The sequence below is a fragment of the Chinchilla lanigera genome, unplaced genomic scaffold (assembly GCF_000276665.1).
Source record: "Chinchilla lanigera isolate Chin_1 unplaced genomic scaffold, ChiLan1.0 scaffold00027, whole genome shotgun sequence".
Classification (NCBI taxonomy): Eukaryota; Metazoa; Chordata; class Mammalia; order Rodentia; family Chinchillidae; genus Chinchilla; species Chinchilla lanigera.
The window spans coordinates 3,351,258-3,368,202 of NW_004955428.1; the positions used below are offsets into that span (position 1 = coordinate 3,351,258).

Consider the following 16,945-nt stretch of genomic DNA (forward strand, 5'->3'; position numbering starts at 1 on the left):
TTTATTTTTTGGTTTTTCTCCGGTACCGGGAACCGAACTCACGACCTTGCGCTTGCCAGGCAGGCGCTTTGCCGCTGAGCTAAATCCCCAGCCCCCAAGAACTTTTAAATAAAAGATAATTTTCTATACTGTAGTCTTGTGAAATTACCAAAGAATTTCATCTGTAACCATATAGCTTATGATTTTAAAATAATTTAATGAAACAAAAATTATAAGGTCTTCTTACCAATGAACCTTTCTAGCTTTTTGATTTTTTTCAAAATTTGCCTAGATCTTCAATTTAAATAGATGTTCTTTATTGGAATATATTCTATATCTATAATAAATGTAACATAAACTTTTAGGAATAACAAAATATTTTGGCATCACTAATGTAATTTCTGAGAACTCAAGTAAAATACTCAAAGAGAAGGATTTCTTTTATAATTGAAAAGCAAGTAAATAAAGCCATTTTTCTTTAAAATCTGTGCACTGGATTTAAGGCCAAGTACTTAAAAGCACCAGAAGTAGGGTTGTCAAAAAAAGAATTTATAGTACACCCAATTCTGTCCACATTTCAGCTGAACAATGGCTTTGTGTGTGTGTAGCACTTTGTTTTGTTATTGTTACTGAGCGTCACAGGTCTCACTGAAAGTGATGGAGGAAGAGGGAGTAGGATAGAGCCTCCCCTCAAAATGGTTTTACCTGAATTTGTACCTAAGGCCATATCTGTGGCACTCATTAGAGAAGGATATGCAATATTTTTGAATTTTATTGAAAACGGTTAAAGTTTTATGTTTCCCCTTTATGTAAAGATACACATGACAATTTTCTCTCAGCACTTGTGGCTGGAAATGTATGTTCTTCCCCAAGTCTGTCATGAGTCCCTTGGCCCTTTGTGGGCTTTCTCACTATTGTCTTACAAGAAATTCAAAATTATCTTCCTATGAAATGTAGCACCCATAGTATTTTACACCAACAGCAAAATTTCTTCAGTTCTTTTCATTGTATATTTAATCACTGACTTTCATATATAATATTAAAGGATAATTGTATGTGTTTTCACTGAAAGCTACCTCCGGTCATTTTTGTATTTATTTATGTTTTAAATAATAAAAAGAAATTGTGTTTTAAAATATTTGTGTATTACTTCCAACAATTCTTTGGCTGTAATGATAATCTCCCTATATAGATCTCCCAGGAATCCCACAGATGGAAACCCATTTTCAATAGTTTTAAAACTACATCACTATTGCAAGTGACATTACCTAATAGTACATCTTAAGAATACTTTTATCAGTGCAAAGTTATCGTCTCAAAGGAGTAGTGCAATGTTATCAAAAAGGACACAAGAGAAAATAATATTGAGAAATCATAGAAATAATTTCATCTGTATAAATTAATATTATTTCTAGATGTTACATGTTTCTTATTTTTATTCCAGAAAATTTGAAGATAATAATAATAAAAAGAAACTCTGTAATCCCTGGAACCTCAGATAATCTTTATTTTTAATGGCATCTTTTGGAAATTGTAATGGTGAAAATCCATGACTATCTAGAAGAGGAAAAAGCAATGAACAAACTAGTAGACTAGAAAGTATTAAATGACCTCTTCTGACAAGAAAAAATATAACCTTTATTTCTGATCTTTATACCCTATTACTATTTAATTAAGAATTAATAAAAGCAAGATGTCTTTAAAAAGAAGAGAATTTTTTTTCACTCAAATAGTAGTGCCATCAGATAATCTCAGTAAATGGGAAAAAGCTTTGAAACTGCCAGTGTTACAGATAAGCTCTGTGTGAGTAGAAGCATGCTCTTATCCATGTTGCTAAGACATCTGAAGACATAGCACAAATTTGAGGAGGTCGGAGTCTGATAACACTACAATGTCTTCTTGTCTTTTAATTAATCCATGTGAAAGTATAAACTTATCCTAAGTGCTATTTGAGCTGGTTATCAAACATCTAGATATGTATGCATTAAAGATTTCATAGTTTAACTCAAAGATTATTTAGGAGTGTATCTGTTTTTCCAAATGCATTCAGTTTTTCCCATCTTTTATTGTTGACTTCTCATTTAATTGCATTGTTAAGAGAACTTTGTGATAAAATGTGAATCCTTGTGTCCCATGGGATTGTGAAAAGAATATCTCAACTCTGCACAGCTGCATTTTAAAGTGTGTTGTACTACTCATTTGTTATTACAAATTTTAGCTTGGTGCCTTGAAAAATCCTAAAAGTGTTCTTTTATATCAGGAATTTTAATTAAGTTGTTTAAATCTTTTAAACTCTTACTATTTTTTCTCTGCCACATCCATCAGTTTCTTACAGGGCTTTATTAAAATTATTTTTCTTGCTAATATTCTATTGAATTTACACTTTTCTGAGCATTAACAAGAAATACTTATTCCATTGATACCTGTTACAAACCTTAACTGCATATTTCTGTCTTATCCTTGAATAGCAAAACATTGCACATTTGCCTCTATATGAACTGCATCACATGCCAGTTTACAATGAGAATAACAAAGAGGAACTGTTGAGGTGTGTCCACTTCATTCTCTCCTTTTAGAAGAAAATAAAATGTATGTGCATTACAGAGATTTTAAACTTGAATTTTGAACTGTTACTAAATCTGCCAGAGCATGTCCCAAGCTAAACTAACAAAAACTAAGCCAAATTATAGTTTTCCTCATATGCAACATTCCTTGGAAAGGTGCTTAGACGTGTGTGTGTGTGTGTGTGTGTGTGTGTGTGTGTGTGTTTCCTTTAGCCCACCACTCAAGACTGGAACAAAATACCTGCAAGGCTGGGGCCATAAATCCGACAAGGTGTCAAAGGAGGCCCCCAACATGTTCTGCATGTCACTAACAGCTGAGCTGATTCCACGGGAGTGACGTGCTGGTGCCCAGAAATGGGAATTCGAGCCTTCACTAAAACCCAGGGAGAGTGGCAGAGGCCAGGAGGGAAAAAGAAAAGGTTAAGACACTCTTTAAATGCCAACACTATCGCCACCCTCCTTAATGAAGTGATGCCTGAATAAGAGTTTTTGTTTTTTTTCTTTTTTGGTATTGGGCATTGAACGCAGGACCTTACACTTGCCAGGCAAGTGCTTGTGCCACTGAGCTATATCCCCAGCTTCTGAATAAGAGCTTTTAGATGATCAGTGCAAAGCAATTCTAGAAAAGGTTTCTAATGTAGGCAGGGAAGACGTCCCCAGTATCTGTCTTTATCAACTGCTCCCTACTGCTCCATGTCTGGAGCACAGCATCTCTCTCCTTACCTGGGGTCTCTTGTCTGCAGTGTCTGAGGAAGGGGAAACTCAGAGAGCCCAGACACCTATGTGGGGTATAGCAGAGCAAGTAGCATTCCACTGGTGGGTTCGGGTATTTGTTTTATACTAGTCATACCATTTTCGTTTTATTATGCCACTTTTCTTCAAGCATACATATGAAGAGATGATACATTTCAGCCCATGACAGTGCATCAGAGGAGGTTGTGGACACCAGATTCCTCTGAAGTCTTTTTTTTTATGAGTAAAGTGAATACAGCCTGGCGTAGTGTAATGTGCCTGTAATCCCAGCACTCAGCAGGCTGAGGCAGGAGGATCGTTGAGGGTTTTGAACCAGCCTGGGCTACAAAGTGAGTTCAAGTTCAGCCTGAACTGCATGGCAAGACCGTGTCTTAAAAAGACAAAAAAAAAGTGAATAGAGGCTCTGCAGACTTTGGAGACAAAATGAAATTTTCTGTTGCCAAACTTTCTTTCAAGTATTGACATGATACAGCCACCATCATCAGCACTTTGTATTATTGAATATGTGTTAATCAGATTTCCATGACTGTACTAAAACCTGACACAATCAACTTATAAGAAAAGGTTTATTTTGCCTCACAGTTTTGACGGTTCCCATCCATGATTGGTTGACTTGATTGTTTGTTTGGGGTGGGTTCTATGGCAGGACAGCACCTTGTGGCAGGAGCATATGGTAGAGCAAAGCTGATCAGCTCGTAGCCAGGAAGCAAATGAAAAGAAAGGGCCTGAGGTCCCAGTGTCCCCTTCAAGAGTACAGCCCAGTGATCTGAAGACTTCAAACTAGACCCCATCTCTTCCCATTTCCACCACTTCCCAGCACTGCTGAGCTGGGTACCAAGATCCAGCACATGAGCCCTGGGAGACATTCCAGATTGAAACCATAGCAGCTTATTTATATGATGCAACTAGTAATGTAGTAATGACATTGCTCACAGTAATAATAAAAGTCATTGCACTCTTGGATAAAGGAGAAAAAGATGTCCTCTGCTATTACGGGCGTTAAAAATGTCTTGTTTTTCGTTGTGTTATTTTGCATGGGCCTTCTACCTTCCGGGAGAATTGTGAGAGTTCTGAACAATAGTGGCAGGTAAATCTGGGCAGGTATTTCCCATGGAAATGTTTTATGTTTCTTTCCATCCATGTGTGTTCAGTGATTCCCTGGCATCCATTTTTAGCCATTGTGCTCATTTTAGCAGCCACTCTTAGACAGTGAATTATGAAAAAGTTCATATGAGCTGATGAACTTTTGCCAATGTTTGCTTTTTTGATAAGCTCAGATAAAAATATAATTTCTTAAGAAATATATTTACTAAAATTAATGCCTATAGAGACAGAATGCTGAAACCAACTAATTTTCAAAGATGAAATTGAGAAAACTATGAAAGTAATGACAAGAAAGCATAAAGAGGCACCAGTCCCAGAGGCTTGTTCAGGGGAATTCAACTAAACTTTTAAAAATCAAATGTCTTCAATATTTTTAAATGGCCTCAGTATAGAAAATAAAGGAAATTTCCGAATTCTTTTAATGATGTAAACATAACAGATTTGAATTCTAACAATAATAGCATACAAAAAAGAAATCAATAGACCAGTATCACTACAGATGATAGTGCAACAATCTGAAATGCAATATTAGATTGCACTTAGGGAATATAGATTCCTAAGCCACATTAACAAAACCGCACACCATGGCTTGGTATTTGTATTAAGAGTACAAGAAACGGGGCTGGGGATTTAGCTCAGCGGCAAAAGCGCCTGCCTGGCATGCGGAAGGTCGTGAGTTTGGTTCCCAGTACCGGAGAAAAACCAAAAAAAAAAAAAAATAATAATAAGAGTACAAGAAACTTCAGGATTCTATTTGAAAATCTGTGATTGTAGCATGCAAAACTAATAGATCTAAGAGGGAAATCATCTGACTACTTCCACAGAGGCTAAAAACTCCTTTGAAAATATTCAACATCTATTTCCTACAAAAATATTAAACTTGCAATGAATGGGTATAAGCCTGTGGGAAGGGGCTGGGGATTTAGCTCAGCAGCACAGCGCCTGCCCCACAAGTGCAAGGTTGTGAGTTTGATCCCCAGTACCAGAAAAAACCAAACCAAAACAAAACAAAAAAACCTGTAGGAATAAACACTCTCATTTACTGTGGGACTACAAAGTGATACAACACCTACAGAGGGAGTTTGCAAATACATAACAAAACCATGGGTCATAGTGTTTTACCTCACATTGAGATACCACTGATTGGGCAACTGAAAGACTGAAAACAAAGACTGACCATACTAAGCCCTGAGGAAAATGTGGAGCAACTGGACCTCTCACACATTGCTGTTAGGAATGTAAAATAGTACACCCATTTTGGAAAAGATATTCTTAATCAAACAGTTAACCAGATCTCCCCACCCCCTGTCCATTTCACTCCCAGTTATTCAACAGAAATGAAAGCATGGGTCCACCCAAAGACATGTTCACAGAGACTTATAACAGTTTTACCTGAAGTAGCCAAACACTGGACACAAGCAACATGTCTATGAAGAGGTAGTTTGCATCTGGATACAGACATACTACTCAGCAAATGTTAGGGCTAATTCCTAGATGTCCCTTCAGAGCCTCATGTACTCCTAAGCCAGGCTTTTCAGAGACGGCTTATTATGGTTTATGTCTAGATGTCGCCCCAAAGCCTCATGCCATCATGGGGTGGGCTTTTTGAAGGAGGCTGAATCTAGAGTTTGTGATTGATTCATGGACTAATGCCAGGATTAAGGGTGTCTGATTGCTGGATCACTCCACTGACTGGATTGGTACTGCCCTAATCCCAGCAGTCTGGATGAGATAAAGGGGGCAGAAAGAGGCTTGTTTCCCTTTTTTGTTCTTGTTGCTTTAGCTGTGTTCTGCCACCATGAACTGTTTCCCCTCTGGGATGCCCCTCTGCCAAGCCACCCTCCCTTCGAGCCAGCCAATTATGGACTGACACAGTTACAAACTGTGAGCTAAATAAACCTTTCCTCCCTTCAATTTGGCTGTTGGTTATTTTGTCTCAGCAACGAGACAAGTAACTAAAACATGGCTGGATCTAAGGTTGTGAACAGGGATTAAGGGTGTGATAACTAAATTAGCCCACTGATTGGTTTAGCATAATTCTGGGTATGGATAATGGGTGTGGGTGGCACCAACTAATAGGGCTGTAGCCTGGATAGTATAAAAGTAAAAAGGAGTCTACTGCTTGCTGTTCTCTGCCTAACCTGCCCTGGACTATTTCTCCTCTGCCATGCCCCTCTGCCATGCCGCCCTGCCTTGGAGCCAGCTAACTATGGACTGAACCCTCTACAAACTGGGAGCCAAAAAAAACTTCTCTTTCTTTAACTTGTGGGTGTTGGGTGTTTTGTCCCAGCAATGAGAAAGTTACTAAGACAGCAATAGAAAGCAAATGACCAGCACACACAAACAAATGGACGGATCTCAAAATAATTATGTCGATTGAAACAAGCCAGCCCCAAATCAAAGCACATGCTATAAATTCCACTTATGTAAATTGAAGCAAAATGTAATCTAATCAAATAGTGACATAAAACAAATCCATGTTTGTTTAGGAGACAAGGAAACTTTTGCAGGTGGTTGACTGTCAAAAGTCATCAAATTGCACGTTAAGCATATTTCAATAAATGTAAAAAAATAGTGGAATCAGGTCAAAAAGACACAGGAACTAGATTGAAGAGACTTCCACTGATCAAATTTGGGACAGCCTGGCACTGTGGTAACTAAAAACAGTAACAAATTAAAACTCAGCCAACAAGGCAGACACGGTGGCCCACACCAGTGATCCCAGAACTCTGACAGGCAAGAGATTTGAGGAGAGGCAGTCTGGCAATATAGGGACCTAGCAAAATTCTTTCTCAAAATAAGAAATAAGAAAGGGGATGTGAGTGATGTAGCTCCATGCGAAGGCATGGGATTCAATCCTTACCAATGGAAAAAAAAAACTTTCTGAATAAAATAAATCATATAGATGATGGATAAGTAAAAGTTCTTTTTTCTTTTTTTAACAGAACGCTGAAAAAAGATTCAGGAAAAAATGACTGATGGTTCCTGAATCCAGGATACAGAAAGAGTAAATTTTGATGAAGAAGGGATAGTTTTACATAATCTCACACTCTGTTCCCACAGAATATTTATAATTACAGGTAGAAACAGAAGCATTTCTATGACTCCAGGTACCAACGAGGGTTGAAAACATCACAATAAGAAGCACGATGAGATGTGTCTGCATAAATTATTGTAACATTGTTGGAAAAGAAAATATTTTCAAATACATTTATTATGGTAACCCCGCAAACACATGAAATAGGAAGCTTCTCCGCTGACTACCAGGACGGCTCACCTTCTAAAATACAGAACTCTACAAGAAACTCAAAGCAGTGGATACCTTTCAAAAGTAAGATTCAAAATTCAGAACCCGGTTTGCAGCAGTAGGAAGAACCGTAGAGTCTTAAGGGAGGGTAGGCGCTCAGCGCACCAAGCCTTCCAAAGGGAAAAGTCCTGCCCCACCGAACCCACGCTAGATGGGCTGGCCCAAGCACGATCGCGCGGGGCGGGGCGGGGCGGAGTGGGCGTGGCCTGGAGGGGTGGGCGTGGCCTGGCGGGGCCCGCGCGCGCTCGGAGGCCGTTGAGCGGGCTCTGCAGGCGCGCGCCTCACCAGCCTTCTGCTGTCCGCTGCACCTCGCTCGTTGCCGCGTGCGCATGCGCGATTAACAGTCACTCCTCCGCAGCCTGAGCGCTATTGGCCTGGGGAAACCCAGGGAACAAGTGGCTGAGTCGGACACCTGAGCTACCAGTCCCGAAAACCAGCCGGCAGGACAGGTGTGTGAGCACCCGGCCACCTTCCTGCTTCCCTTTGCCCTCGGGCTGGGGTCCTTGCCGCTTCTCCCAAGGTGGGCGTTCCTGGGCCGTACCCCTCTCTCCTACGACTGCAAAGGCTGCACAGGTCTGGGCGAGGAGGGAGGGGTGTGGAGTTCGGAAATGGGGTGCCGTGGGCCAGGCTTTGGGGCGGCTCTGCCGGCCTCATGGGCCGTGGGCCGTGTGCACCTGCTGCGTGGGGACGTCGGTGTCCAGCCCGGCTCAGCCCGGGCTTCCGCGGGGCCGGGGCCGTTATCCCAGCGCTGTTGCTTCCCAGCTTCGTGCTCGGCCGGGCGCGGGGGGCGTGGAGGGCGGGGCGAGCGCTCGGACGCCGCGGGCTCGGCTGGGCTCGCAAACCCCACCTCTGCGAAGCCCAGGGGACACCACCCTCACCGCGACAGTGGCCAGCGACGCCGGGCCACTCCCTGGACACTGCGCGGAGCTCCGGTGCGCCCCTGGGGAGACAGCGGAAGGTGCTAATTACTAGAAACTCATTACCTCCTATGGCCTGTTTACTATCAATCAGATACTTTAGCTGCTTTTATTTAGAGCATCTGCCCAAGCCAGAAGAGGAGGCATTTGCTTGGGATTTAAAAGCCAGTGGTAACAAAACTCTGGGGGGATGGATGGAGGCGCGGGGAGGGAGAGAGCCGTGAATGGAAAACAACTTTTCCATCGCGGGCGGTAGGCGGCTTGGTGGCAGTAAGCCCATGTTTGCTTGATCTTTCAGCTCCGCTTTAATTTTGGCAAAACACTTTCACTTCAAATGTGTGATTAAAAATCCTTTTTCTTTAGTGTTTTGGTGTTTACCTGTAAATGTAGTTTGATTTTGTAAAGTTCCAATAGTACATATACACTTAAACAACATTTTAATAAAAACAATTTAAGTGAACATTTAGGAATCATTTTTTATGTTTTATTTATTTTTTTACTTTGCGGTACTGGGGACTGAACCCAAAACCTTGCGCTGAGCTACATCCCAAGTGCTTCTAATTTATGTTTTATTTTGAGAGAAAGTCTTGCTAAGTTGCCCAGGTGGGTCTTAACACTTGTAGTCCCCCTGTTGTCGGAATGTGTGGTGTCCAATGGTTCCAGGCCCATGTTCCATTCAAAGAATTAGACAGAGACAACCGATGAATGTAACAGTTTAGAATTTATGGAAGAGAAGCAGATGAAAAGAAGGAAGACAAGAAAGAAGAAACATAGGTGGGGTCAGTGCAGGAACAAGAGGGCAGTGGTTAGGAAGTCAGTGGCTGCTGTGTTTTATATCTTGAAGTTAGATCTGGGCGGTCCCATGCAGGGCTCCTGACCTGTGCAGTGCTTTGTCGCTCTTCATGATTGACAGGTGACTCCTGGATGTGCAGCCAGGATTATCTGCGGTTTGACAGCTCTCTATGGTTGATAGGTGTTATGGCTGATACATTGTGTCAACTTGGGGAGTCTAGAGGTTTGGCTAAGTGACTCAGCAGGAAGCCAGGGTGCTTACTTTGTATACACGCTGAGCCTGTGGAAGAGGAGGGCATGGAGATTATGTGAGAGCTACACGCCCTTTAGGTGGGGGTAGCCTGTTTACAATGTAAGGCAAGAAAAAAGCTGCTTGCTGCCATTCCTCCAGTTTTGCTCTGGCTGTTTGCTGTTCGGCTGCCATTCCTCTTTGCTCTTGTTGCTTTGCTATCTTCTGCCTCGGAGCCAGCCAAGTATGGACTGAAACCTCCACAAACTGTGAGCTAAATAAACCTTTCCTTCCTTCATTTTGGGCGTTGGGTATTTTGTCTCAGCAACGAGAAAAAAGTAACCAAGACAATAGGTCACATCTGATTGCCCTGCCCATTTGCCATGCCCTAATCTCTTGCCTCACTCCTGCTTCCGAAAGTGCTGGGATAACAAGCCTATGCCATCATGCCTAGCCTTTTCTTTTAAAGGGGCCTACATATTACTTAAATTTGACAATCACTGTATATTTTATGCCATTGGCTCTTTGCTTTTTGAACGTTCATAGGTGCAGAATTTGTTTGCTAAAAGATTTGAAGTTTGCATTTGATTTGTTCAAGGCACAGTTTAAATAATTTTGTTAATTCATTTTAAAACACTTCAGGATAAAGGAGGTATACAATATGTGATTTCTTTCTACAATACTTAACATGTATCTTTTACAACTTTATTTTCACTAATTTTCATTTCACAGATAGTCAGTATGTATTTCCCAAGCTTTGGACTATGTTTGGGTCTTTTATTCATCTCGAGCAATACAAAATTTATGAATGATGGTGCTGAGGTAGAAGACTCTGATAAAAATTCAGATGGGATTGATGTTGAAGCTGAAAGTTCTTCAGAGGTAAGGTGATTGAGACATGAATTATAAATTATTCCCTTATGAGATATATAGCAAGCATGGATCTCTTAAGATGAATTCCATTTGTAATAGTCTTCATTTTCCAGTAGGTAGAACACTGTGTTTTCCTATCTTGTTGCTGTATTTTTTGAGAGTGCCCACATATGAAAGAAAATATGTATATGGCACCTTGTAGTTTTATTTTTAAAAATATGTGTAAGGATTTTACAGTCTAAATAGATGCTTATTATTGGTTGAAAAGAGCTAAGTACTTTAGCAAAGAGTAAAGTTTTTAGTTTTATTTCTGAAACTGCAAGACCTTTTCAGATAAAATAAAAGGTAATATACTTTGTCGTTCTTTAAGAAATAAAGTAAATGGCTCCCTCTGAAGAGAGATGATGCTAACAAGAAGGGTGAATTAGAAAAGGAAATGATGATGAACAGGTGTATAGTAAGGTTGATCCAACTTTCTGGTCCGGCATTGTTTAGATGCATGTTTCAGGGAACTTTAAGCAGATGTAGGTACACCTTGACAGTCCGTAAGAGCTTTCACACTGAGGGACATTTGGACCTAATGTTGTGTCTAGCAGAAATGTTTTCAATAGTGAAAAAGTATTCATTATTATATTGTGCCAGCCCCTCTTAAAGGACCAAGGGGAATCATGATCTACTTTTATTGACTTCTTTTGCAAATGTTCTATGTGTTATTTAGTTTTTAAGTGCATATTCTAAAAGACCATTTGTTGTAAAACCTGGCTCTATGATCTACAAAGTAAGTGTTCAAAGTTCTAAGAACTGACTTAGCTACAGCTACTGCAGGGGTCTTTGGAAGCTCATTCATACTCTGAAGAAGTTGATAGACGCTTACCATTCCTTATTATATTTAATGATAATTTGAGAAGACACTAAGAAGTGGAAAAGAACAATCTTTAATGTTTCCAGTTTAATAACCAGGGTAATCAAGAGATAGCAAACTATAGCTAAAGGGCAAAACAAACTGTTGGTGCCTTTAAGGGTAGTGTAACAGAAGGAAACCTCTTGTGACACCATTGCCGATTTTGCCAAACTACAAATATAGAGAACAGTGAAGTTGTGAGTGAGGAAACTTCAGAGAAGACTGGCAATTTTGGTTTCTGAATTTCGACCCTTTCAGTAATTACATGCAGTTTTGTTTAAAGACTGTTTTTCTTCTCTTATTTTTATTTTTTTTTTTGGTTTTTTGGTTTTTCTCTGGTACCGGGAACCGAACTCACGACCTTGCACTTGCCAGGCAGGCGCTTTTGCCGCTGAGCTAAATCCCCAGCCCATGTGTTTCTTCTCTTAAACAGATGGGAAATGTGCTGACCAGTCAGGGGAGGGTTGATGAAAATAGAAAAAAAGACTTCTGCATCCTTTCCCCTAAAGCCTGAGAAGAAATCTTAAACTAATCTTACAGATAAAAAATCACAAAAGACTAATTCAAGAAGGATCAGATTGACTTGTTACTTAACGCAAAATGTTCATTCATCAACAGTTCAGGTTATCTTTTGATGATTTGTCAGTAAATTAATCTTTCAAGTTACTCAGTTGGGAAGTTCCGGATACTGTATTATGGCTAAGGGTATGGAGCCAGACAATCCGAGCTCATACAGAGTACTGCAGTGCTCCAGTGTGGACTTTACTGCTTTCGTATGTAAAATGGGCACCATAATGGTACTTCCCTCCCGGAAGTATTATGAGGGTCAGAGCAGCCACCATACTCCAGCCCCTCTGCTACTAGCGTGTCATTGTCCCTCCAGCCAATGCTGACATGACACTTGCAGCAGTGCTGCGCTGAGATTTGCTTTGCGGTGCTACTATTCTTCTCTGTGATCCTAATCTAAAAATGATATTGTCTTTAAGTCACCTTACAGTGAAATATGAGTTAATTTTAAATTAGCCTATATGTTTACCAGGCTTTTCATTTTATATGATTTTCATTATGCTTCTTTGCTTCTCATGATTTCATTCCCCGAATAATTGTGCTTTGTTAGAACTCAAAGGCACATCAAATGTGTTATCAAATGTTCTCTAATTCTTCCCACCCCCTTGAGGTTAGGAGAGGTCAGTGTGTCCTCTGTTTGGACATACTGTACAGTACTTTTGTCATCATGGTATTTATTATGTTCGTGTGTATCTTACCATTACTAGGATACAAAGTCATGTGTTTTTTGTTTTTGTTTTTTGTCTTTTTGAGATAGGGTCTTGCTATGCAGGTCAGGCTGGTCTTAAACTCACTTTGTAGCCCAGGCTGGCCTTGAACTCACAATGATCCTCCTGCCTCAGTCACACCGGCTCCCTAGAATGCAAAGTTTTGAGATCAGATCCTGCATCATGTCATAGCTATATTATCTATATGTGTGTCATGAACTGAGCTCTTAACTAGCAAGATGATTTAATTAAAATATTTGCAAAGATAGGTAACTTTAGATTTTTGAAACTTTATTTTCTAGATTAAGTATAAGACACCTAAACCCAAAGGAGAAGTATATTTCACAGAAACCTTTGATAGTGGGAAGTTGGCTGGGTGAGTATTCATTGAAGAGAATCTTTTCCTTGGTTTGATTAGCTTTTTTGAAGTTATTGGTTATTGACTTATGACAATTAGTTCTACTTCAGATGTATAAAAACTTTTAAGGACTTTATTTTAGTGTAAACCAATATCATGTATTTTTGTTATTGGTAGAAATATTTAATTTGAATATTCATTTCTGAATGTAAAGAGAACAAGTGTAACAGTTTTTATTCTCTAGGACAGATAATTAACAGTGTAAGCCCAGATGAAAAATTTGAGTTACTTTTCCAACCTAAATAATGGCAGAACAATAAAAGTTAATATTTATTTATGGTTATGTGCCGGACATTCCTGAGTAGGTGGATAAGTACTATATAAAATTAACACTTAAAGGTGAAAAACTGAGGTTTAGTGTGCATTACTCGTGATCATGGAGCTTGCAAGTAGAAGGTTCCAAATTGGGTTTAACTTTATAGAGTTACTTAGACATCCTTATTGAACTCCTAAATATTAATTTATTTTCTAATGAAATGTAACTAGGTTGGGTATGCATCGTTTTCCTTGTATGCTTTATATGTATAAATTGCTAGTCTTATTTTTATTGATAAATGTGTATTTTCAACTTTACTTGCAGGTGGGTCTTATCAAAAGCAAAGAAAGATGATACGGATGATGAGGTTTCTATATATGATGGTAAAATATTTAAATATTATACCCAATGTGATCTAAGGTTGAGTAGCTTTGGACATATTTTGACTAAATTACAATAGCCAGAGGCCTTTTCCTACTTCAAGATAAAATGTTCAGACTTGTATCTTGTTGCTTTCAATATTCTTTCAGGAAGTTCCTTCTATAAACAGGCTACCGTCCCCTTTTCTAATTCTAAACAGATGCATTTTCACTCGCTTGTAGTTGGTCTTTTTCATTTCCTGAAGCAGCACTTCTTAGGCTCCTGCTGGTCTTTGTGTTTTCACTTCATCTTGGGCACACCTAGATTAAATTATGATTTCCAGCAAGATTTTTCTGTCTTTTTATTGAGTACCACAGAGGTAGAAGATAGCAGGCCTGCGTCCATTATTACAGGATCTCTAATAGCATTATCTTTAGGCTTAGCTATACAAAGAAATGTCCCTTATGCAAGAGCCATCTTTTCTTCCCTAACTGGACCACTGTGGAGAATGACAAAAGAATTTCTTCCTTCAGTCTAAAACCAGCCTCTTCAGTTGTAATATCCTGCAGGAAGATCAGCCTGTTCTCAAGGTGTGTGATAGTGGAATTTCCTCTTCCTCGGAGGACCTCATGCCCATAAGCATGGGACCTCACACTCAGACCCAGCAGGCGGTTGCACCAGAACAACAGCAAAACGGATAATAGCATGTGCTGGAGGCCACCTGTGTGCTTTCTTTTCATAGTTTCTGTTTCAGTATAAGATAAAGACTGTGCCTGCATATCTTGTTTACTCAAGCAAATCCTTCCCATTGTGTATGCCTGTGTAATTTCAAAATGAACACTTCCATTCACAAAAAACAAGCAATATGCAGTATATTCATCCTAAATCCATTTGGGCAAAAGAATTATTTCTCCCAGAGAAGCAGAGATATAAAATGCTGCCTAAAGTAAGTCTAGATAAACAAAATATACAATATCACCCAGAAACCTTGACTTCATGTAGCTATGTTTAGACATTTTACATTTTTTTTTTAAGAACATTGGGTAGATATTTGCTTTATATTTAATAAGTACTCCCTGATGGGGTTTCCCTAAATTTAATATATGGTCCGTCATAGGGTAAATTTTAAGTATCTATTTCTTACCAAATAAAAATGGCTTTTAGGAGGGGCTGGGGATTTAGCTCAGCGGCAAAGCACCTGCCTGGCAAGCGCAAGTTTGTGAGTTCGGTTCCTGGTACCGGAGAAAAACCAAAAAACCAAAAAAAAAAAAAAAAATGGCTTTTAGGATTTGAATTCTGCCCCCCCTCGGCTTAAAATTTAAAAAAAGAAAGCAAGTAAAAGCAAACATGTTTTAAGTAGGCAAGTTTAATTTGTTGTCGTAGTGAAAGTTACATATTTAAGTAAATAACTTTCTTCAAATTATTTTTTAAATATGAAGATGCTGCTGGGTTTGCAAGTGCAGAATGCTCATAAATATCACACAATGACTTGAGAGGTAACACTACGGAAATATATAGACAAGCAACTAAAACTCTTCGGTGATATCACCTTCTATATATTCTTTCCATGACTTTGCAATATTACTTTACTCTCTGAAGACTATCACAAAAAGATTTTACAGCATATTACATGCAGCTGTGATTTCTGGCTGACATTTTCCATTTCTTGAAAGCAACTTTGAAAAATAGGAATCTGTTAAAGTTCCAGGTTCTGAATACCATGTTTTGCGTGTTGATATTAGTAGTATTTGTCCACATGTAGTTAGCTGAGTCCAATTTCAGATTTCTTTGCAAGGTTGTTTTGCATTCACAGTAGTTAATCACAGCTTCTATCCAGTACCACCCGGATAGAATTCATTCCACATGTTTTAGGAGCAAGTGTATATGTATAAAATATTAAGTGCTGGGATATAAATGGTGCATTTTGGGGAGAAGTCTTTAAAATTTTCAGATTATTATTAATAACAAGTGTAGATATTTAACTATAAATTCCAGTTCTTTAATTGGCCAGCTTTTAGGAAACCTTATAAAGGTGTATAGATTGTAAATTTCTACCTACGAGGAAATTTACATTGACTAGTGTTGTCTAGAATTTAAGTAAATGATCTGGTTAATAGAAAGTTATAGTTTATTTGAAATAGGGAAAAATTCTTTCCTAATGGGAAATTACCTTGTTTTCTAAAATTAAAGTGGTATTACCTTTCTCATAGTTGATAAATGTATATACTTAATTACATTTCATATATACATAAATGCATTTCAAAACAACATACTTTTAAAAGTCCTTTACTATCTCAAAAAGCTAAAAAATAAAACTGGTACTTCTTAAACTAAGATTTCCAGTATATACAAGGATAGCTGGGATAATTGTACTGCTGAAGTCTATTGGTTTATTGAAAGGAACAGTTAATGCTTAATTTTTTTTTTTAACAAATTTTGCATCTGGTATTCTGAATAAATTTGAAGACAGTAATAGGCAATATAACAACCACTGTTGAATTCTTACCATCTTGTTTAGTGAAGCTCTGTATCATTTCTAATTTTTTTTATTTTTATCCTCTTTAATTGTTTGATCAATCTTGCATTCTTAGTTCTGGTAATCTGAGCAACTTTGTTGAAGATAGCAATATATAACAACCATTGTTAATTTCCTATCATCTTGTTTTGAAATTCTGTATCATTTTTATTGTTTTGTTTTTGTCTTTATTGTTGTTTTGTTATTTTTTTTCTCTTTAAAAAGAAAATTAAGACTTCTGGGGGAATTAGTAATTATAAGGATGTTAATGTGAGAGAATAAGAACCCAGTAAATAAATTTATCTTTTAAAAAGGATAGTATAACCTAGTGGGAGGGCAGGGAACTAAAAATTTTAAAACATTTTTAGAAATCCAGTAACTACATGTACACAGTGATAGACCAAAAATCACCCTTTGATTCATATGACTTCTGGCTCTTGTATTGTTGTGTTGTTTTTTTTCTTAAGTGAAGGAAAAAAGTAATGTAAAGCATTAGCGATTCAAAAGTGCCCATTCACTGGTGAGGAGGTAATATGCTATTTTTGACAACCCTTAGGCTGTAACTACTTATTAGATCCTTCTTGCATATCTCTGTCTTCCTGAGAAACCACTTTGACGATACCACCACGTATTACAGCAGTCATTGATATTTTCCTACTAATCTATCCATAACTGTGTAAAGTTTGTAATGTTCCTATCCTAT

The 16,945-nt window shown here is 38.5% G+C and overlaps 2 protein-coding genes across 5 annotated transcripts in view; both read left to right on the top strand.

Annotated features, from left to right (window-relative positions):
• Window positions 1–1,688, top strand: part of Mgat4d (MGAT4 family, member D) — a 36,915-nt gene extending 35,227 nt beyond the window's left edge. Inside the window, exon 13 of the mRNA XM_005386841.2 lies at window positions 1,424–1,688. Coding sequence (XP_005386898.2) covers window positions 1,424–1,432 — 9 coding nt within the window. The 3' untranslated portion in view covers window positions 1,433–1,688. The remainder of the gene's footprint in view (window positions 1–1,423) is intronic.
• Window positions 1,689–7,973: 6,285 nt separating this feature from the next.
• Clgn (calmegin) overlaps window positions 7,974–16,945 on the top strand; it is a 46,991-nt gene continuing 38,019 nt past the window's right edge. Inside the window, exons 1-4 of one of the 4 annotated variants that reach the window (XM_013515328.1) lie at window positions 7,974–8,280; window positions 10,378–10,527; window positions 12,996–13,069; window positions 13,692–13,750. In XM_013515328.1, the coding sequence (XP_013370782.1) occupies window positions 10,387–10,527; window positions 12,996–13,069; window positions 13,692–13,750 (274 nt within the window). In that variant the 5' untranslated portion in view covers window positions 7,974–8,280; window positions 10,378–10,386. Of the gene's footprint in view, window positions 8,281–8,644; window positions 8,666–10,377; window positions 10,528–12,995; window positions 13,070–13,691; window positions 13,751–16,945 lie in introns of those variants that run through there. The other 3 variants (XM_005386675.2, XM_005386674.2, XM_013515327.1) reach the window with 3 other exon arrangements.